This window comes from Bufo bufo, chromosome 8 (assembly GCF_905171765.1).
Source record: "Bufo bufo chromosome 8, aBufBuf1.1, whole genome shotgun sequence".
Classification (NCBI taxonomy): Eukaryota; Metazoa; Chordata; class Amphibia; order Anura; family Bufonidae; genus Bufo; species Bufo bufo.
This window is the reverse complement of record NC_053396.1, coordinates 128,283,768-128,306,716: the sequence shown is the minus strand read 5'-3', so window position 1 is coordinate 128,306,716 and position 22,949 is coordinate 128,283,768. Positions and strand designations below refer to the sequence as shown.

The 22,949-nt window shown below is 46.1% G+C and overlaps 1 protein-coding gene across 2 annotated transcripts in view; it reads left to right on the top strand.

Annotated features, from left to right (window-relative positions):
• Positions 1–22,949, top strand: part of AMMECR1 (AMMECR nuclear protein 1) — a 248,496-nt gene that overhangs the window by 118,822 nt on the left and 106,725 nt on the right. For both annotated transcript variants that reach the window (XM_040442446.1, XM_040442445.1), the window contains exon 2: positions 114–698. In XM_040442446.1, coding sequence (XP_040298380.1) covers positions 304–698 — 395 coding nt within the window. In that variant the 5' untranslated portion in view covers positions 114–303. The remainder of the gene's footprint in view (positions 1–113; positions 699–22,949) is intronic.

Below are 22,949 nucleotides of genomic sequence, written 5' to 3'. Positions count from 1 at the left end.
ATTTAATGGAGCATTACATGACAGACATGTCACTCCCCTCCCCGTGCGGATTCCTTGTTGTCTCTGTCAGCTGTTTCCACTGACCCTCCTCCCCTCTGTGTCTCTCTCTGCAGGGGCTACACGACTGCCAGTCATCCGGCTACAAGAGGAGGGGGCCACACTGACAGTTACTCCGTCCTGCCAATCAAGCGGCTAGAGAAGGCGGTGGGTGGAGCTACGATCCGTGTGACTGACAGCTGTGGGCGGAGCTACGAAGTCCGGGCGCTTCGACGTCACCGCGCACAGGAGGAGGACGCCCGGAGCATGGGTCGGAAGCGGTGCGTGGGAGACTGTTCCAAGATGGCGGCGGGCTGCTGCGGGGTGAAGAAGCAGAAACTGTCCAGCTCTCCGCCGTCTGGCTCAGGGGGTCCCGGTGGGCCGCACTGCAGCGGGGAGAGCCTGTGCCGCGGGGCGGAGCTGGGCCTGGGAGGCCCCGTGAACGGACCCAGTGGAAACAGCCGGGTGAACGGCCTGTCTTGTGGTAATAGCCTATCGCCGGGCTGCGGGACTCTCTCTCCGGGCTGTGGCTCCAGTTTAAGCCCCGGCTCCCGGAAGATGGTGGTGTCGGCTGAGATGTGCTGCTTCTGCTTCGATGTTCTGTATAGCCATCTGTACGGGTACCAGCCGCCCCGCACGCCACGCTTCACCAATGACCCATAGTAAGTGTCGGCCGGGCTGTCAGGGGAGACGCCGGGAGGGGGAGCGCAGGCTGCTGTGTGACTGACTGTAAACAAGTGTGTGTACCACCATGTTCTCATCCCCTGTGTATGGGGGTATACATGTGTGTGCCTGTCAGTGTACCACCATGTTCTCATCCCCTGTGTATGGGGGTATACATGTGTGTGCCTGTCAGTGTGCCACCATGTTCTCATCCCCTGTGTATGGGGGTATACATGTGTGTGCCTGTCAGTGTACCACCATGTTCTAATCCCCTGTGTATGGGGGTATACATGTGTGTGCCTGTCAGTGTGCCACCATGTTCTCATCCCCTGTGTATGGGGGTATACATGTGTGTGCCTGTCAGTGTACCACCATGTTCTAATCCCCTGTGTATGGGGGTATACATGTGTGCCTGTCAGTGTGCCACCTATGTAATATATATATAATCATCTGTGTATGGGGGTATACATGTGTGTGCCTGTCAGTGTACCACCATGTTCTAATCCCCTGTGTATGGGGGTATACATGTGTGTGCCTGTCAGTGTACCACCTATGTAATATATATAATCCCCTGTGTATGGGGGTATACATCTACCCTGGATGTAAATATATTGTGTGTGCCCGTCAGTATACCATCTATGTAATATATATAATCGCCTGTGTATGGGGGTATATATCTGCCCTGGATGTAAATATGTGTCCCTGTTAGTATACCATCTATGTAATATATATAATCTATGTACCGATCACCAGTGTATGAGGGGTATACATCTGCCCTGGATGTAAATGTGTATCTGTCAGTATACCACCATGTAATATACAGTATATCTCTTATATATGTACCGATCACCAGTGTGTAGGGGGTATATATTCATCTGCCCTGGATGTAAAGAAACATGTGCCTGTCAGTATACTGCCATGTAATATATATACATCTGTGTACCGATCACCAGTGTGTAGGGGGTATATATACATCTGCCCTGGATGTAAACAAATGTGTGTACCAATCACCATTTATATAGCACCGACAACATATACAACAGCCCTGAATGTAAATGTGTGCCTGTCGCTTATACCGCACAGCACCATGTAATATATGGGCATCTACTCGATCTCCATTTGTATAGCGCCGACATAGTCTGCAGCGCAGTACACTGGTGGAGAGGGATCTGGTTATACTGTCACTAGGTGCTCTGTTTAGCCTATACCAGGCATGCTCAACCTGCGGCCCTCCAGCTGTTGTAAAACTACAACTCCCATCATGCCTTGCTGTAGGCATGCTGGGAGTTGTAGTTTTGCAGCAGGGGGGGGGGGGGGTCATCCCTGGCTTATACCATGGCAGCCATGTTGGCCGGATAGCTGTATAAATGACTAGTCGCCCCCTGGTCTGTGTAAAGCCACGAGATATATATTATGTGCACCGCCCCTGCGCTGGAGCCTAGCGTTATGTACTATGTATGTATCTCATATATATGTGGATGTTGTAGGGCAGCATTCCTAGAGATTGCCCCTCTGTCTAGTCATCTGCTGTGACAGATTTGTTGTAGGTTGGCAAACAAAGAGATGCCAGGATGGTGCTAGTCACCCGGTGGAGGTTACATCAGGCTGCAGACACGGATCTGACTGAACATGCCGGGTGATGCTAGACGGCCCTGGCTGACAACTGTTCTGTCTGGATGGGGGAGGGGGAGCTGTTTAAGTTCACGTTTTGTTGACATTATAGGGGGAGGGGGAGGAAACCTGAGAACTCCGCCATAGCTCCAACCAGGGTGAAATCAGAAACCTGAGGATCAGTAGAGTCTGCATGTATGTACAGGATAACGGGCAGGGAAGTGTATCGGGGTGTCACCTCAGCCATTTACAGGGGCTCTCCTTGGGGGTGGCCTGTGTTGACCCTCGCTGTATTGGCGTCCACCACGTATATGAGCGTTAGGAAATCCTTTACTGCCCTGTAATCCTCTAAGTGAATGTCGCACAGCAAGCCTCGTCACAATGGACCTCCTTCTTTGTTCTCACGGTCTGAGGATCGTTTCTGTGTGATGGTTACATATGTTTTTGTGATCTCTGTGATCCAGCTGTTGCACCTCTGTATTGTCAGGGCTTTGTTGTGGAGATGTAACAGAACAGCGGGTGGATCCAATCCCTTATCTTCTGTCTGGCTCCATACATCTTATTGTGACTGGTTACACCGAGCGCTCATGATATTATGTTTCTTCCCAAGCATTATAAGATCTAATTGATCATTTTGCGCCTCTGTTGGGTAGTGATGGTTAGGATCCATTGTCATAGTGGGATTTCGCTCCCCGCTGATCTGATATTAATGACCTAATCTGAAGATAGGTCATTGATAGTAAAAAGCGGACAACCCCCTTTAAACAGCACTGGTGTCTTAGGGTACAGCTACACGGCGATTTTGGCTGTGACAGGTGTCGCGTCCAATTATCAATGTGTATTGGGGCAGCCCTAAGAATGAATCTGGTAGCAGCGCGACCCATGTGTTGCACTCACAGCAGACATACGGGTTGCGCTGCGACCCTATTCATTCCTATGGCAGCTCTGCTACACTGTGATACTTGGGCGACGTCACATCCAGAATCCTGTACACTTACATTGGGCTTCATTTAATATTTGGAGGCCATTTCAAAATTGGGGTATGTTCACATATGAATTTAATCAGACACATTTACTAGAGGATCCGCCAGCAGAAATCAGATGTGCCCAAGGATTAGCCCCATTGCCATTTAATGGTACTAATACTTGGTTTTCTATTTTTCTCTTGCGTCCTCCATGACGGCATACTCAGAGATTTGACCCTTGACCTCTGTAGGAGCAGGAACAGAGAGAATAAATTGCTCCCTCCCACCAGAGATTCTGATATTGATGACATATCAGATTGGCAGGGGTCCGGGGCATCAGCTGCTTGGAGCGCCGCAGCTTACCAAGCACAGAGCTGTCCATTGGATAGTGGCCATGCTGGTTATTAGAGCTCAGTCCCATTCACCTGAAGTAGCGCCTAGGCCAGTGGCGTAACTAGAGTGTTATGGGCCCCAGTGCAAACTTTGGATCGGGCTCCCCCAGTCCCCCCTCCCCACCATTAATGGCTCTTTCACACGAGCGGATGCCGTGCGGGTAATCCGCTGCGTAAAAGAGAGCCAAGCCCTGTTCTGGACAGCAGAGACACAGAGCAGTAACGTGATTGATAATGCTCTTTGCCCCTTTGTGATCTTTTTACTACAACATCACAGTGAGATAAAGTTGTCACCGTGATTTTTTAGTAAAAAGATCAGATAGGCACGGAGCATTATCAATCACGTTACTCGTGTCTCTGCTGTCCGGAACAGATGACACGCACGGGATCTGCTCGTGTGAAACAGTCCTAAGCCCAATGCATGGCTATACTCACCCAGTCCTAATAAAATCTGGTCGTACCTCATCCAGGGTGTTGCTGGCGTCGGCGTGACGTCCAATGGATCCAGAACAAGGTCCCTCTGGTCATAAAAAAAAGAATAATTGCATAAGGAACGGATGGTGACTGCCCCTGTGAGATCACCAGCAGGGGGCGCTGTGCTGGCCTGTAAGACTGAGTCATGCCAATGTATAACAGGGTAATCTAGGACATTTCCCCTAAGTGCTACCACACAGTACTAATGCCCACATTGTGACCCCTCACAGTAATGAAGCCCACCTTGTGGACCCTTCACAATAGTTATGTCCTCCTTGTGGCCCCTCACAGCAGTTATGCCCACTTTTGTCCCCTCACTGTAGTTATGCCCACTTTTGTCCCCTCACTGTAGTTATGCCCAGATGTGTCCCCTCACTGTAGTTATGCCCAGATGTGTCCCCTCACTGTAGTTATGCCCAGATGTGTCCCCTCACTGTAGTTATGCCCAGATGTGTCCCCTCACTGTAGTTATGCCCAGATGTGTCCCCTCACTGTAGTTATGCCCAGATGTGTCCCCTCACTGTAGTTATGCCCAGATGTGTCCCCTCACTGTAGTTATGCCCAGATATGTGTCCCCTCACTGTAGTTATGCCCAGATATGTGTCCCCTCACTGTAGTTATGCCCAGATATGTGTCCCCTCACTGTAGTTATGCCCAGATATGTGTCCCCTCACTGTAGTTATGCCCAGATATGTGTCCCCTCACTGTAGTTATGCCCAGATATGTGTCCCCTCACTGTAGTTATGCCCAGATATGTGTCCCCTCACTGTAGTTATGCCCAGATATGTGTCCCCTCACTGTAGTTATGCCCAGATATGTGTCCCCTCACTGTAGTTATGCCCAGATATGTGTCCCCTCACTGTAGTTATGCCCAGATATGTGTCCCCTCACTGTAGTTATGCCCAGATATGTGTCCCCTCACTGTAGTTATGCCCAGATATGTGTCCCCTCACTGTAGTTATGCCCAGATATGTGTCCCCTCACTGTAGTTATGCCCAGATATGTGTCCCCTCACTGTAGTTATGCCCAGATATGTGTCCCCTCACTGTAGTTATGCCCAGATATGTGTCCCCTCACTGTAGTTATGCCCAGATATGTGTCCCCTCACTGTAGTTATGCCCAGATATGTGTCCCCTCACTGTAGTTATGCCCAGATATGTGTCCCCTCACTGTAGTTATGCCCAGATATGTGTCCCCTCACTGTAGTTATGCCCAGATATGTGTCCCCTCACTGTAGTTATGCCCAGATATGTGTCCCCTCACTGTAGTTATGCCCAGATATGTGTCCCCTCACTGTAGTTATGCCCAGATATGTGTCCCCTCACTGTAGTTATGCCCAGATATGTGTCCCCTCACTGTAGTTATGCCCAGATATGTGTCCCCTCACTGTAGTTATGCCCAGATATGTGTCCCCTCACTGTAGTTATGCCCAGATATGTGTCCCCTCACTGTAGTTATGCCCAGATATGTGTCCCCTCACTGTAGTTATGCCCAGATATGTGTCCCCTCACTGTAGTTATGCCCAGATATGTGTCCCCTCACTGTAGTTATGCCCAGATATGTGTCCCCTCACTGTAGTTATGCCCAGATATGTGTCCCCTCACTGTAGTTATGCCCAGATATGTGTCCCCTCACTGTAGTTATGCCCAGATATGTGTCCCCTCACTGTAGTTATGCCCAGATATGTGTCCCCTCACTGTAGTTATGCCCAGATATGTGCCCCCCTCACAGTAGTTATGGCAGGTTAGGTGCCAATTCAGTAGAAATGCCCACTTTTGTGCCCCTTCACTCTTGTTGTGGCCCCCCTTTTGCCTCCAGTCTGCAGCTTTATTTAAAAAAACAAAACAAAAAAAACACATACATACTTTCTTCCCTGATGCGCTCCCACACTCACATTGCCCTGCTGGCTGTGTTGGAGGCCGATTCCCAGGTTTTCTCCTCCCACAGCCAGCAGCGTTATGTGCGGCCTGCAGGGGGAGCCCCGGAGCTCAAAAGAAAAGTGAAGCAGGGAGCGGAGACGACAGCCCGGCAGTGATAAAAACTACCGGGTGAGTATGCGAGCCATCCCCCACTTGCTTCTGCGCCCCCTCTTGTCTGTGCGCCTGGGGCGCATTATATAGATGTTTGAAGAGCGCTCTGACGGGGCCCGGCATTGTCACTATACTTCATGCTGGGCCCAGTCAGAGCGCTCCCATTACATGCGAGAACAACCTACTTAATCATCAAAATGATGAAATCAATGTGTGACAATTATAACTACACCAAATGAACAAAGGGACACACATATAAAATAAACGCAATAGACATTACAAAAAACATGAAATAAATTAATATTAGCAGCAGCAATGCAGACTAGCGCTGCGGCAAGCAGCTCATTTGCCGGACAAGAAATATGCCTGATCCTAGTACAGGGGAGACTCCAACAATGAACATAGATGCCGCATAAAGCAGGCAATATTGAAACAATCCCCACTAAGATGTATAGAATCCCTGTAAGATATCTGAAACTGCACTAATATGAGCAACTATGAGGGCCAAATCAAGGGCCCCTTGAAGAAGCGGAGCGAAACGTGCGTCGGGGTGCGCTCTTTGCCGGTCCAGGGTCTGATCCTCTTGTGATCCCACTTTATTTTAGGTAATATGCTGCTGTTGTATTACTACTAATGTTGTTTTTATTACTGCCTATAGGCTTTTTTCTTGGAGGTGTTTTTATTTGGCCCTCATATTAGTGCAGTTTCAGATATCTTACAGGGATTCTATACATCTTAGTGGGGATTGTTTCAATATTGCCTGCTTTATGCGGCATCTATGTTCCTTGTTGGAGTCTCCCCTGTACAAGGATCAGGCATATTTCTTGTCCGGCAAATGAGCTGCTTGCCGCAGCGCTAGTCTGCATTGCTGTTGCTAATATTAATTTATTTCATTACATGAGAGCACAGCGGGCCCCCGGCAGTCGCGGTTGCATCATCTGTGACCGCGATCGTTACACCCCTGGCATAGGCCACGTGACCAATGAATGGCTTTCAAACAGACGATCAGCAGGGGGTTCTATAAGTTGGGTCCCTGCCGTTCTGATGTTGCTGACCTGTCCTGAGGGTAGGCAGTCAATATCAGAATCTCAGAAAACCACTTCAAGCAATAGCCAGTTTGGACCAAATGACGGAGCCCCATTTTTCAAATCTGACTTGTCAGTTTATCTGCTAATAACTCTGGAACGCTTTTACTTATAGATTTTCTCGTGAGTCCACATCATACTTCATTTTAGTGGTGAATTTGAGTTGATGCGTTTTACCTTTATGCATAAAAAAAATCAAAAATTTGCAGAAAATTTGAAAAAAATTGCTATTTTCAAAATTTGAATTTCTCTGCTATTAAAGGGAACCTGTCACAGGGATTTTGTGTATAGAGCTGAGGACATGGGTTGCTAGATGGCCGCTAGCACATCCGCAATACCCAGTCCCCATAGCTCTGTGTGCTTTTAATGTGTAAAAAAAACGACTTGATACACATGCAAATTAACCTGAGATGAGTCCTGTCCCTGACTCATCTCACGTACAGGACTCATCTCAGGTTAATTTGCATATGTATTAAATAGTTTTTTTTATACAATAAAAGCACACAGAGCTATGGGGACTGGGTATTGCGGATGTGCTAGCGGCCATCTTGCAACCCATATGCTCAGCTCTATGCACAAAATCCCGGTGACAGGTTCCCTTTAAGACGGATAGTGATGCTTCATAAAATAGTTATTACTTTACATTCCCCATATGTCTACTTTGTTGCCATCATTTTGTATATGTCATTTTATTTTTTTAGGAAGTTAGAAGTTTAGAAGCAAATTTTAATATTTTTACGAAAATTTCCAAAACCCACTTTTTTGAGGACCAGTTCATTTATGGAGTCACTTTTTGGTACTTACATAGTAGAAAACACCCATAAATTACCACATTTTAGAAACTACACCCTTCACGTTATTCAAAACTGATTTTACAGACTTTATTAAGGCTACTCTCACACTCGCGTTTTGTGCGTATCCGTCACGGATCTGTTTTATTGTCTTTAACATAGCCAAGACGGATCCGTCTTGAACACCATTGAAAGTCAATGGAGGACAGATCCGTTTTCTATTGTGCCAGATTGCGTCAGTAAAAACGTCCCCATTGACTTACATTGTGTGTCAGAACGGATCCGTTTGGCTCAGTTTCATCAGACGGACAGCAAAAGCTGTAAACAGTGTTTTGATGTCCGTCTCCAAAGCGGAATCGAGATCAAACTGATGCGATCCTTTTCCATTCAGAATGCATTAGAATGCAAACTTATCCGTTTTGAACCGATTGTGAGAGCCCTGAACGAATCCGTTATTTTTTCTCATAGACTTCTATTAGGACGGAGCAAAACGGAATGCCTCTTAAAGGCTTCCGTTTTACATTCCATCCTATGGATACCGTTATGTTCCGTTATAACCCTGTTATAACGGAAAGCCATAAGGGACTCCATAACGCTAGTGTGAACCCACCCTAATACAATCACATGCATCCGTCATGAACGGATCCTTTTGTATTATCTGTAACATAGCCAAGAACTACATTGAAAGTCAATGGAGGACGGATCCGTTTGGCTCCGCCTCGTCAGGCGGACAGCAAAATGCTGCAGGCAGCGTTTTGGTGTCCGCCTCCAGAGCGGAATGGTGACTGAACGGAGGCAAACGCATCCTCCTTGAGCGGATCCTTTTCCATTCAGAATGCATTAGGGCAAAACTGATCCATTTTGGACCGCTTGTGAGAGCCCTGAACGGATCTCAGAAACGGAAAGCAAAAACGCGAGTGTGAAATTAGCCTAACCCTTTAGGTGTTCCACAAGAATGAAAGCAAATTGGAGGGAAAATGTTTAAATTATTTTTTTAGTTCAGATTTTCCATTTAAATCCAATTTTCCTGTAACACAGCAAGAGTTAAAAGCCAAAGAAACCACTATTTATTACCCCGATTCTCCAGTTTACAGAACCCCCCCCCCCCTTCCCCCATGTGTGGTCGGAAACTGCTTTATGGGCACATGGCAGGGTGCAGAGGGTAAGGAACGCCATATTGTTAACGGAGGGCAGATTTTGCTGGAATGGTTTTCAGGTGCCATGTCACATTTGAAGAGACCCTGAGGTAGAAAGAAAACCCCAAAAAGTGACCCCATTTTGCAAACTACACTACGAATCTAGGGGTGAGGTGAATGCTTTGACCCAACAAACGTTTCATAGAATTTAGAAACACATGGCTGTAAAAATGAAAAATTAACTTTTATTTCTAATATAAAGTTGCTTTAACTCCAATTTTCCATTTTCACAAGGGATAGCGGGAGAAAATGCACCCCACAATTTGTCATGCATTTTTTTCCTGAATACGGCAACACTATGTCATAAACCGCTGTTTGGGGACACGGCAGCATTCAGAAGGGAAGGAGCGGCATCAGGATTTTCTAACATGTAATTTGCTGAAATTAGTTTAGGGCCCATAACATTTAATTTTTTCGCCAATATTGCTGTATGTGGGCTTGTTTTTAGCGGGACGGGCTGTAGTTTTTATTGGTATCTTTTTTGTTTACATATGTCTCTTTGATCACTTTTTATACCATTTTGTTGTGGAGGTGAAGTGGGCAAAAATGACAATTCTGTCAGTTTTTTATTCTTTTTTATGGGGTTTCTCTTGTGGTAAATATTATATGATTATTTTATTCTCTGGGTTCATACGGTTGTGGCGATACCAAATATATAGTTTTTTATGTTTTACTACTTTTTTCAGCATAAAATCCCTTTTGTGTTAAAAATAAATGATATTTTGCATCTCTATATACTACTTTCCATTTTAATCCATTTTTTCTTTAGCACATCGAGGGTTAACGGCCAAACAAAACTGAATATTATTCTGATTCTGCGGTTTACAGAAACACCCCACATGTGGTCGTAAACTGATGTAAGGGCACACGGCAGGGCGCAGAAGAAAAGGAACGCCATATGGTTTTTAGAAGGCAGATTTTGCTGAACTGGTTTTTAGATGCCATGTCCCATTTGAAGCCCCCCATGCACCCTTACAGTAAAAACTCCCAAAAACTTACCCTATATTGGAAACTTGTGGATAAGGTGCTGGTTTTATTGGTACTATTTTGGGGTACTTATGATTTTTTAATTGCTCTATATAAAAATTTTTGGTGAGGCCAGGTAACCAAAAAATGGCTGTTTTGGCACTGTTTTTATTTTTTATCTTTTACAACATTCATCTGACAGGGTAGGTCATGTGCTATTTCTATAGAGCAGGTTGTTATGGACACAATGATAACAAATATGTCTACTTTTGTTTCAGTTTTACATAATAAAGCATTTTTGAAAAAAAAATTGTCTCCATTTTCTGAACGCCATATTTTATTTTTATTTTTCTGCCGATCGTTTTGGGCAGGGGCTCGTTTTTTGGCTGGAAGAGTTGACATTTTTTATTGGTACCATTTTTGGGTACATATGGATTTTTGATCATTCATTATTACACTTTATGGGGCAAGGTGGCCAAAAAATTGGTTGTTTTGGAACAGTTTTTATTTATTTATTTTTACAGCGTTCACCTGAGGGGTTGGGTCATGTGACGTTTTTATAGAGCAGATTGTTACGAACGTGGCAATATCTAATATGTATACTTTTTCTTGTTTTAAGTTTTACACATTTTATAGCATTTAAAAAAAAAAAAAAAGTTTGTCTCCATAGTCTGAGAGCCATAGCTTTTTTATTTTTTGACCAATTGTCTTAGAGTCTAATTTTTTTGCAGGATGAGGTGGTGATTTGGTACTATTTTGGGGGGTCATACGCCTTTTTGATCGCTTGGTGTTGCACTTTATGCGATGTTAGGTGACACAAAATGGCTTTTTTGGCACTTTTTTTTTTTTTTTTTTTTTTACTGTTCACCTGAGGGGTTGGGTCATGTGATATTTTTATAGAGCTGGTTGTTACGGACGTGGCTATACCTAATATGTATACTTTATTTACAGTGAGGAACAGAAGTATTTGAACACCCTGCGATTTTGCAAGTTATCCCACTTAGAAATCATGGAGGGGTCTGAAATTCACATTGTAGGTGCATTCTTACTCTGAGAGACTGAATAAAAATCAGGAAATCACATTGTATGATTTTTAAAGAATGTATTTGTCTTGCACTGCTGAACATAAGTATTTGAACACCTGAGAAAATCTGTGTTAATATTTGGTACAGAAGCCTTTGTTTTCAATTAGGCTACTTTCACACTAGCGTTTGGAGCGGATCCGTCTGATGTTTCATCAGACGGATCCGCTCCGATAATGCAGACGTTCGCATCCGTTCAGATCGGATCCGTCTGCATTAAAACTTAGAAAATTTTCTAAGTATGAAAGTAGCCTGAGCGGATCCGTTCAGACTTTACATTGTAAGTCAATGGGGAACGGATCCGCTTGAAGATTGAGCCATATTGTGTCATCTTCAAGCGGATCCGTCCCCATTGACTTACATTGTAAGTCTGGACGGATCCGCTCGCCTCCGCACGGCCAGGCGGACACCCGAACGCTGCAAGCAGCGTTCAGGTGTCCGCTCGCTGAGCGGAGGCTGAGCGCTGGCAGGCGGATGCATTCTCAGTGGATCCGCCTCCACTGAGAATGCATTGGAGCCAGACAGGTGCGTTCGGGGCCGCTCGTGAGCCCCTTCAAACGGAGCGCACGAGCGGACACCCGAACGCTAGTGTGAAAGTAGCCTTACAGAGGTCAAACGTTTCCTGTAGTTCTAGACCAGGTTGCACACACTGCAACAGGGATTTTGGCCCACTCCTCCACACAGATCTCCTCTAGATCTGTCAGGTTTCAGGGCTGTCGCTGAGCAACACAGAGTTTCAGCTGCCTCCAAAGATGTTCTATTGGATTTAGGTCTGGAGACTGGCTAGGCCACTCCAGAACCTTGATATGCTTCTTACGCAGCCACTCCTTGGTTATCCTGGCTGTGTGCTTCGGATCGTTGTCATGTTGGAAGACCCAGCCACGACCCATCGTCAATTCTTGGACTGAGGGAAGGAGGTTGTTGCTCAAAATCTCACAATAAATGGCCCTATTCATCCTCTCCTTTTAATACAGTGCAGTCGTCCTGTCCTTCGCACAAAAGCACCCCCAAAACATGATGTTACCATCCCCATGTTTCACAGTAGGGATGGTGTTCTTGGGATGCAACTCATCCTTCTTTTTCCTCCAAACACGATGAGTGAAGTTTAGACCAAAAAGTTTTACTTTGGTCTCATCTGACCACATGACTTTCTCCCATGCCTACTCTGGATCATCCAGATGGTCTTTGGCAAACTTCAGACGGGCCTGGACATGAGATGACTTGAGCAGGGGAACTTTCCGTGCAATGCATGATTTAAAACCATGACGGCGTAGTGTTCTACCGACAGTGACCTTTGAAACTGGTCCCAGCTCTCCATGTCATTGACCAGCTCCTCCCTTTCAGTTCTGGGATGATTCCTCACCTTTCTTATGATCAGTGATACCCCACGAGGTGAGATCTTGCATGGAGTCCCAGTCTGAGGGAGACTGACGGTCCACAATTTTGTCTCTGGTGTCTATCGACAGCTCTTTGGTCTTGCCCATGGTAGTAGTTGGCGTCTGATTGTGGGGTGGACAGGTGTCTTTAAAGAGCTCAGACAGGTGCTACTAAGTTAGATTAATGAGTGGAATAGAGGTGGACATTTTAAAGGCACAGTAACAGGTCTTTGAGAGTCAGAATTCTTGATATTTCTCAGGTGTTCAAATACTTGTGTTCAGCAGTGCAAGACAAATTCTTTAAAAATCATACAATGTGACTGAATTTTAATTTATATTTTTTGGGGAATGCACCTACAATGTGCATTTCAGATCCCTCCATGATTTCTAAGTGGGAGCACTTGCAAAATCGCAGGGTGTTCAAATACTTCTGTTCCTGTATTTAATTTTTTTTTATTTTAGCGATTTTCTTATGTAGGGGCTCATTTTTTGCGGGATGAGGTGACTGTTTTATTGGTACCATTTTGTGGGACATACGCCTTTTTGATCACGTGGAGTTGCACTTTTTGTGATGTAAGGTGACAAAAATGGCTTTTCTCCCTTTCATCCTCCATGACGGCATACCATGAGATGACCCGCCTCCAACCAGGTAGGTAGGGACAGGTAGTATAAATTAGACCCTCCTTCAGCTCTTCCTCAGTGTCTTCCTGTCCCTCCAGGTAGGAGAAGGATCATCCTCATGGCACATGCTATGAGCCCGTTCTGTTTCAGGCAGGCAGAGCGGTAAGAAGAAAGACATGCCTTATCTACACATGAGGGAGCGACAGCACCCGTGCCCTAGTTTGGTATTGAGGTGCTGTGAAGATGGCGAGATAGCTGCTCCTTACCTCCCGCTGTGCGCGTCGGGCGCGGAAGTCTATATGCGACCGGACACTCAGTCCCTCCGGTCTGTTGGAAAGCTCCTCATCGCGATCCGATAGTTTCGGCTCTCGCGTTAACGCCACCGGAAGTCGTATGCGGCTCACGTGCGTTCTAAACTGAACTTCCGCTCTATGGAATGCACGCTGAGGGGGCGCAGCTACAAGTCGCGCGCTGGATCGTGGCAGAAGTCGCCCACTGATCTGAGGTCTGCAGGTGAGAGTATTTAAGAGGGGTTTGTAGAGGGGATGGTGCAAACATGTCTGAGCAAGCTGGTCAGATGGAAACCTCTCAGGGACCCTCTATCGTAAGTTAAGGTCCTGGGGAGGGGGGGAATGCTGGTTATATTACCTTTTGCTAACCGCAGTATGTGCCTCTCTTCCTTTCTCTTCCCTTCTCTTCCCTAGTCCAAAAACAAAAAAATGTGTGATGTGCTCAGCTAGATTGCCCGACACATAACAAAAAGCTTTGCAAGAAATGTACCTCTAATATGGTGAAGGACTTAGTCCCGTCAATTATAGAGGAGCTGCGAGATGTAATAAGGGAAGAAATTAGATCTGCCATGGCAGAAAGTCCTGTAGTTACTCCTGGGACATCTAGCTCTAAATACAGATACTAAAATGAGCATCTCCGGGTCGTCATCCTCTGACTCAGAACTGGAGTCTGATTCGGAGGATGAGGATTCCGAGATCTCTTCCAGGTCTGACTCAGAATATTAAAACTTCCTTTTTTCCTCTGAGGACACAAAGGAGTTAGTAAAAGCCATTAGGGCTACTATGGGGGTTTCAGACAAAAAAGTGCAGAGGTCCGTCCAGGACCAAATGTATAGCGGTGTAGAACAAAGAAAAGAGGGTGTTTCCGGTCCATAAAAACATGATGGAACTAATTAAAAGAGAATGGAAATCCCCAGATAAAAAAACGATTATTCCAAAAAACGATGAAACGTCGCCTCCCCTTCTGTGAAGACGAGACCCTATTAACAACCTGCCCCAAAGTTGATGTATCTCTATCTAAACTAGTTAAAGGGGCAAATGCTCTCCCATTTGAAAATATGGGGACTTTAAAAGACCCCATGGACACAAAAGCTGATCAGGTTCTTAAAAAGGTCTGGGATGCTAGCACAGCGTTATTTAAGCCAAATCTGGCGTCCACATCCGTATCGAGGCCTTTAAAAAGGTAGCTGTTACAGTTTAGAGGTTCTCCTGAAAGAAGGAGCCTCTTATGACACTCTCAAAGACTCCTTTCCCCTACTAGTGAAAGCCGTCGATTTCCTGTCAGACTCCACGGCAGAGTCAGTCAGAATGGCTGCCAAGACCTCAGGAGTAGCTAGGAGAGCTCTCTGGTTTAAATCATGGTCCGGCAGTTCAAAGACAAGACTTTGTAGTTTACCCTTTCATGGGAACCTACTGTTTGGCCAAGACCTTGAATCCATTTTAGAGAAGGCCTCGGACTCAAAGTAATTCCCTAAAGATACAAACAAAAGGAAATTTCCTTTTCGCAGGATTAAAAAAGGAAGTTCTTTCCAGGCCAAGAGAACATCTAGGGACACTCCTTTGTCAAAAGGGAAAAATAAAAAAAGTGGTAACCAAGGTTTCCTATTTTTCCTATTTACCCCTAGAAATACAGACTCTACTAAACAATGATGCCAGGGAGGTAGGAGGAAGACTGAATCTTTTCTTAAAAGAATCGAAAGATATCACAGTAAATCCCTGGGTGTTAAAGATAATTTCAAAAGGTTACAATATTACCTTTCGCCTTCCTCCTCCCCCAAATGTATTCAGACTAACCCCCATCCAAAGATCGGCTGTTCTACAGAAAAAATTGGAAGGGGGATTCGGCATTTGTTGGCCCAAAAGGCCATTATTCCGGTTCCTCTCTCTCAACAGAGGAAAGATTATTATTCAACCATTTTTCTGGTAAAAAAAAGTCTGAAAGTCTCGACTAATAATAAACTTAGAATAAACAAATTCATAAAATACGTCCAGTTCAAAATGGAAACAATAAGATCTATAATAAACCTGTTAAGGCTACTTTCACACTAGCGTTCGGGGCTCCGCTTGTGAGCTCCGTTTGGAGGGTCTCACAAGCGGCCCCGAACGCATCCGTACTGCCCTAATGCATCCTGAGTGGATGCGGATCCGCTCAGAATGCATCAGTCTGGCAGCGTTCAGCCTCCGCTCCGCTCAGAAAGCGGACACCTGAACACTTCTTGCAGCGTTCTGGTGTCCGCCTGGCCGTGCGGAGGCAAATGGATCCGTCCAGACTTGCAATGTAAGTCAATGGGGACGGATCCGTTTGAAGTTGACACAGTATGGCTCAGTTTTCAAACGGATCCGTCCCCCATTGACTGTCAATGTAAAGTCTGGACGGATCCGTCTGAACTACTTTCACACTTAGAATTTTTTTTAAACTATAATGCAGACGTATCCGTTCTGAACGGATCCAAACGTCTGCATTATAGGAGCGGATCCGTCTGTGCAGACATCAGACGGACCCGCTCTGAACGCAAGTGTGAAAGTAGCCTAAAAGAGTGAGATATTTTAGCATCAATAGACCAAAGACGCTTATTTCCATAGCATCATCACGACGGCATACAAGGAGATTGACCTCTGTAGGGGCAGGAACAGAGAAAGGTTAAATACCCCCCTCCCACCACCAACACCAGTGTTTCCTGTCCCTACAGAGGACAGGGCAGAGAAAGGTCTCCCTGTATGCAGGGAGATGAAGCTAGGAACTATGATTTCTTTATTACCTGACAAAATCGCTGGCATCCTGCCATGGCGTCCCCCTGCCCTCCCGCGGTCTGAGTACTAACGCTGGGCAGGGGTGTTATGGGAATACTTGCTCCGGTCATATCTGGGGCCTGCTCCCAGGGCGACGGCTCCCTCCTGGCCTACCGAGGGTTCAGCAGGGTTGCGCGCCCTGCACCTGTGGCGCATAGGTGATGACGTCACGCCCGGTGCTCCGGAGTGACGTAGGCGGCATACGGCGCCCGGCTCCATGTCGAGGCCCAGATGATGGATGCTCCTGGCCTGAGAAATCTGGGGCCCCTCACCTGCCTCTCCTGCTGGGGATACTGAGGGGAGAAGTATCCTGCCGCGATGTCTGGGACGGACGCATGCTCTCCTAAGGAGTCCGAACCACCGCTGCCGCCATCCGTGAGTCCCCTCAGGGGGTGTTTTTTACATGGTTAGGGAGTCTGCTGGTCCCCCTCTCCTGCGGAAAAAAAAGGGGGGGGGGGAGAGAATATTAATCCTCCTGTATAAGCTTACTGCTGGTCTTTAACTGCTTATCTCTAGAGATAATGTTGGGGTCTCCTCTCTATCTCTTGAGAGGCCCACTTTATGTGCAGATGTTACATTTGGGGGATTCCTCAGGCCTCTGGCTCCAGTATACACCTCTTTGGACCCCCCATCCCCTTTCACCTGACCGTCTCTTTATAGCAACCTTCTCCTCCTTTCAGCTGTCCAAGGAGACTAAAAAAAAAAAGTCAAGAGATCCCTCAGATGTATCTCCTGTAATGGCAATTTTCTAAACAATTATCCCAAGAAGTTTTGCAAAAATTGTATATCAAACATTGTACGTGACGAAACAGCCTCTCTGAAAGAGGAACTTAAATCTATGATACAGGTTGAAATTCGATCTCGGGCCCACCTATCCGCTAATCCCTCTGATTTACCGCAACCCAAGAGGAAGCGTGCTGGGTCACCTTCCTCTTCTGATTCTCAAGCCATAGTTTACGAGAGTGTCCATTCGGCCCAGAAGAGGGGGAAAGAGTCTCCGATTCAGACTCTATTTCTCTATGGAATATGTCCGACCTCCTCAAAGCGGTCAGATCCACAATGGGTGTGGAGGAAGTACAACGCATCCACTCCATACAGGAAGAAATGTTTGGAGGGTTAAGAGTAAAAAAAAAAAAAACATGCGTGTTTCTCATAAACGAGAACATTAGGGACATGATTTTGGAGGAATGGGCAGTCCCTGAAAGACGTCTGGGAGTCTCTACTTCCTTTTAAGAACGGGTTACGATTTGATATTGAGGAATCCAAGATCTTCAATGAGATTCCTAAAATAGATGTTCAGGTTGCTAAGGTGAACAAAAAGACATCCCTCCCATTTGGGATGCCTACCAGCTCAAGGATTCCATGGATCGTAAAGCCGCAGCCTGCTCAGGAAATCTTGGGAGGCTGCTATGTTTAATATTAAGACTAACATTGCAGCTACTTCCGTTGCTAGATCCATGTTTCTTTGGCTGGGAAATTAGAGGATCTTTTAAAGAATAAAACGTCTAGAGAGAAATCCTCAGCTCCCTTCCTCTCTTAAAATCTGCTACTGCCTTCCTGGCGGACGCCTCGGCTGAGTCGGCTCGATTCTCCGCCAGAGATGCGGCGCTTTCCAACTTGGCCAGATGGGCACTTTGGATGAAGTGCTGGTCCGGGGACAAGACTTCAAAATTAAAACTTTGCTCAATGCCCTTTTCCGGAGGGTAAGTTTTCGGCCCAGTTTTGGACTAAATTTTAGAAAAAGACTCTTAAAAAAAAAAAAAGGGGGTTTCCGGAGGATCGTCCCTTCAGGCGCCAATTTCCCTTTTCGCTCTTCCTCCGGTCAAGAGAAGAGCTACAGGGTTAAGGGAAGTCGGGGTGCTGGAGTTACCCCAAAGGGGGAAGAGGGAAAAGTCAATCCTCTTCCCACCAGAAACTATTCGTCAAGCAATGACGCCGGAGTGGGAATCTATTTCCCAAAATCCCAGGGTCTCCAGAATAATCGGAACAGGTCATCAAATAAAGTGGTCTTCAAAACCCCCAAACAAATTTTCGCTAACATGTTTTTAACCCAACCTTTGACAGGGAGTCCAAAATCTGACGAATGTAATCACCCCGGGGGACCGGGGATACTATTCAACATTATTTTGTCAGGAAAAAAGAAAAAAAAGGGGAAACCTTTTAAACAAATTTATTCTTTACTGAAAATTCATCATTATCAGTTCGAAGCCCTCCCCTTCGGGATCTCATCGGCCCCGAGGATCTTTACCAAAGGGCTTTCGTCAGGGGAAGGGGGCTTATGGTGAAACCCTACTTGGACGCCTTTCTCCTGGTCAGCGAAGATCTTTATCAGATCAACTCTGATCTGAAATATTTTCTGTCCATCCTAAACAACCTCGGGTGGATTAGAAATGAAATAAAGTCCGTCCTCACCCCCTCAAGGAAAGTCAGTTTTCTAGGCATGACCCTGGACTCCCGAAGGCAAGCGGTATTCCTACCTCAAGACAAGATCTCGACTCTTCAGCAAAAAATCGAATTCTTTCAGAAGAAAAGGCGGGCTCAATCAAAGAAGCAATGAGTCTGCTAGGTCTGTTAACATCCTGTATCCCGACGGTTCCCTGTTGCCAGATTCACTTCAGACCTCTTCGGTCTTGGATCCTGGGCGTCTGGAACAGGCGTCCATCCTCCCTGGATCATCGAGTAATCCTACCAATTCGGGTACTTCTGTCCCTAAACTGGTGGAAGAACCACGAGAACTTATCCAAGGGGCTCCCTGGCAGGAAACTCTCCTAATACAAGTAATAACGGACGCAAGTCTGTCCGGCTGGGGCGCAAAAGTAGGGGATCATATTTTTCAGGGCCTGGCCACAATCGATCAAATCCCAGTAGTCAAACTTCAGGGAACTGAGAGCAGTCTGGGAGGCATTGAAAGCAGCAGAGGTAATACTACGTCTTCACTATATAAGAGTGCTATCAGACAGCACTAATGCCATCGCTTATGGGCAGGGCAGAAAGTGGCCTCCATCGCTGCAATTCATCTGAAGGGAACGCTGAACCTGGAAGCGGATTTCCTCAGCCTCCACAGGATCGATCATACGGAATGGTCCTTAAGCTCAGACATTCAGGTTGGTGGTAGACAAGTGGGGGATGCCCGATGTGGACCTATCCGCCACCAGGGTAAACCAAAAGGTGGAGACATTCTGTTCCTTAAACCTCAGGGACAGACCTCACGCCTTGGACGCCTTCGCCATCCGTTGGCATTGGAAGCTTTGCTATACTGTACTTTACCTCCGCTTCCTTTAATTCCGAAAATTCGCCAGGACAAAGCCACAGTAATCGTGATCGCTCCCCTATGGCTGAAGAGGAGCTGGTTCACATCTCTCCAGAGATTCTCCCTCCAGGATCCCTGGCCCCTTCCTATACGGGGGGATCTATTCCATCAGGGTCCGGTTCTACACCTAAACCCACAGCTTCTGAAACTAGCAGCATGGATCCTGAGACCCAGACTCTAAAACGACAGGGCTCATCAGATAAGGTTATAACTACCTGGAGAGCCTCCAGAAAAAAGGTAACGTCCGCAATCTACCCTAAAATCTGGAAGCGCTTCTGCCCTGGGAGTGGCAAAAAAGCTCCACACCTGCATAGACCCAACATTCAAAGAATCCTGGATTTCCTGCAACAGGGGTTCGACCTGGGGCTTGGACCCTCTACCCTGTTGGTCCAAATCTCAGCCCTAAGTTGTTTTTCGATCAAGATATAGCTAGTCATCGTTGGGTCAGAAGGTTCATTAGAGCAGCTACCAGACTTCGTCCAACATTCACTTCCCGTGTCCCCTCCTGGGATTTAAATACTGTCCTTACGGGTCTCACTCTACCACTATTTGAACCCATTACCGATTGTCCAATAAAACTATTGTCCCTAAAATCCGCCTTGGGCTACTTTCACACCTGCGTTTAGGTCGGATCCGTCTGGTATGTGCCCAGACGGATCCACACCTATAATGCAAACGCTTAGATCCAATCAGAACGGATCCGTTTGCATTACCATGAACAAAAAAAATAAAAAATAATTAATTTTTTTTTTTTTGTTCATGATAATGCAAACGGATCCGTTTGGACTTTACATTGAAAGTCAATGGGAGACGGATCCGTTTGAAAATTGAGCCATACTGTGTCAACTTCAAACGGATCCGTCCCCATTGACTTACATTGTAAGTCTGGACGGATCCGTTTGCCTCCGCACGGCCAGGCGGACACCTGAACGCTGCAAGCTGCCTTCAGGTGTCCGCCTGCTGAGCGGAGGACAAACGGAGCCAGACTGATGCATTCTGAGCGGATCCGCATCCATTCAGAATGCATTAGGGCTGGACGGATCCGTTCGGGGCCGCTTGTGAGCCCCTTCAAACGGAACTCACAAGCGGAGCCCCGAACGCTAGTGTGAAAGTAGCCTTACTAGTTGCAATAACCTCGGCCCGCAGATTAGGTGAGTTACAGGCTCTATCCGTTAAGGAACCTTACCTTCGTGTCCTGGATGATGGGATCATTCTCTGACACGACCCAGGCTTTCTCCCTAAAGTTGTATCCAGCTTTCATTGGAGCCAGGATATTACCTTGCCTTCCTTTTGTCAACACCCCTCTAATCACAGAGAGTATTCCTTCCCCTCTCTGGACGTTTAGACGGGCAGTTCTAAACTATATATCTGCTACCGAAAAGTTCAGAAAATCTGACAACTTACTAGTACTCTTTGCAGGAAAGTACAAGAGCCAGAGGGCCTCTTGGTCTTCTATAGCGAGATGAATCAAGGAAACCATTTGCCTGTGTTACCAAATTCAAAATCTTCCATGTCCAGTCAAAATTAGGGCCCATTCCACTAGGGCCATGTCTTCCTCTCAGGCAGAGCGAGCAGGCACCTCCCTGGAAGAAATATGTCAAGCTGCCACTTGGTTCAGCATCCATACATTTATAAAACACTTCTGCCTAGATCTTTCCAGATCCACTGATCTGTCCTTTAGACGGAAAGTCCTCTAGGACGTAGCTCCCCCCCCTTAACTGATATATTTTGTATATCTCCTTGTATGCCGTCGTGATGATGCTATGGAAAAACCGGAATTAGACTTGCCGGTAATTCTGTTTCCATGAGATCATCACAACGGCACGTTATTCCCTCCCTACATATATTTCTAAATTTTTTTAACTTTTGGAGGGTCTCCAGAAGGTATGAAGTAATACCTTCTCCATTGTTTGTTGTTTTTTCACCACCGTGTTACTCTGTGTGATTTTGGAAACACTGGTGTTGGTGGTGGGAGGGGGGTATTTAACCTTTCTCTGTTCCTGCCCCTACAGAGGTCAGGGGTCATTCTCCTTGTATGCCGTCGTGATGATCTCATGGAAACAGAATTACCGGTAAGTCTAATTCCGGTTTTTCCGTATCCCGGTTTGCGAAGAATCTCAAAAGTTTCTCCGCATATCGGTTTTCTTAAGGAAAAAACTGTCATTACCAATTTCAAGTACTCCCATTTGGAATTACCTCTGCCCCAAGGGTATTTACCAAGGTAATGCCGGAGGTAGTGGCCCACTTAAGAAGACAAAACATCCTGATATTCCCCTACTTAGACGACCTGTTGATTGTAGGCAATTCAGAGACAGCTCTCGAAAACAACCTGTTTCTGACTTGCCAAACACTGTACCAAACAGGGTGGCTGATAAATTGGAAAAAGTCAAATCCTTGCCCATCTCAGAATTTAACCTTCCCGGGGGTTCGTCTAGATACGATTCACCAGGAGACAGTTCTTACAACCCAGAAGGTAATAGGGATAAGCGAAAAGGTAGCAAATTTCCAAAATCAATCCGTCTGTACGATCAGAGAAGCGATGAATCTACTGGGCTCCCTGACCTCATGCATCCCGGCTGTAAGATGGGCTCAGTTCCACACCCGGATCCTGCAACAATGGATTTTGGAGTGTTGGAACAGAAGCCTGGATTCTCTAGAGATAAAAATTCAAATCCCTGGACCAGTGTTTCAGTCCCCTGCAGTGGTGGAAACAGTCAGAACATCTGTCAAAGGGAGCTCCTTGGAACCCCGAACACCTGGTTGTTATCACGACGGACGCAAGCCTTTGGTCCGTCACTCAAAAATCTCTGTCGTCAAATCAAAGAGAATTGACGGCAGTCTGGGAAGCATTAAAGGGTGTTTTCTCATCTGATACAAAACAAAGACGTTCAGGTAAGAACGGACAATACAACAGTAGTTGCTTACCTAAACCATCAAGGCGGGACAAGAAGTTTAACTCTGAGCAAACTAACAGAAAAAAATATTCTCCTGGGCGGAGGTTCACTTAAGATCCCTATCATCGATTCATCTAAAAGGATCCCTAAACATAGAATTAGACTTTTTAAGCAGAACTTCCTTAAAAACAACAGAATGGAGCCTAGAAAGACACGTCTTTCTCCAAATCATGGAATTGTGGGGAACTCCACAAGTAGATCTTTTTGTTTCAGCCACAAACACAAAACTAAAGTTTTTTTTTTTCTGAATCCGTTCGATGGAAACATAGGGGTAGACGCGCTGTCCCAAAAATGGGATTTTCAACTAGCCTATGCCT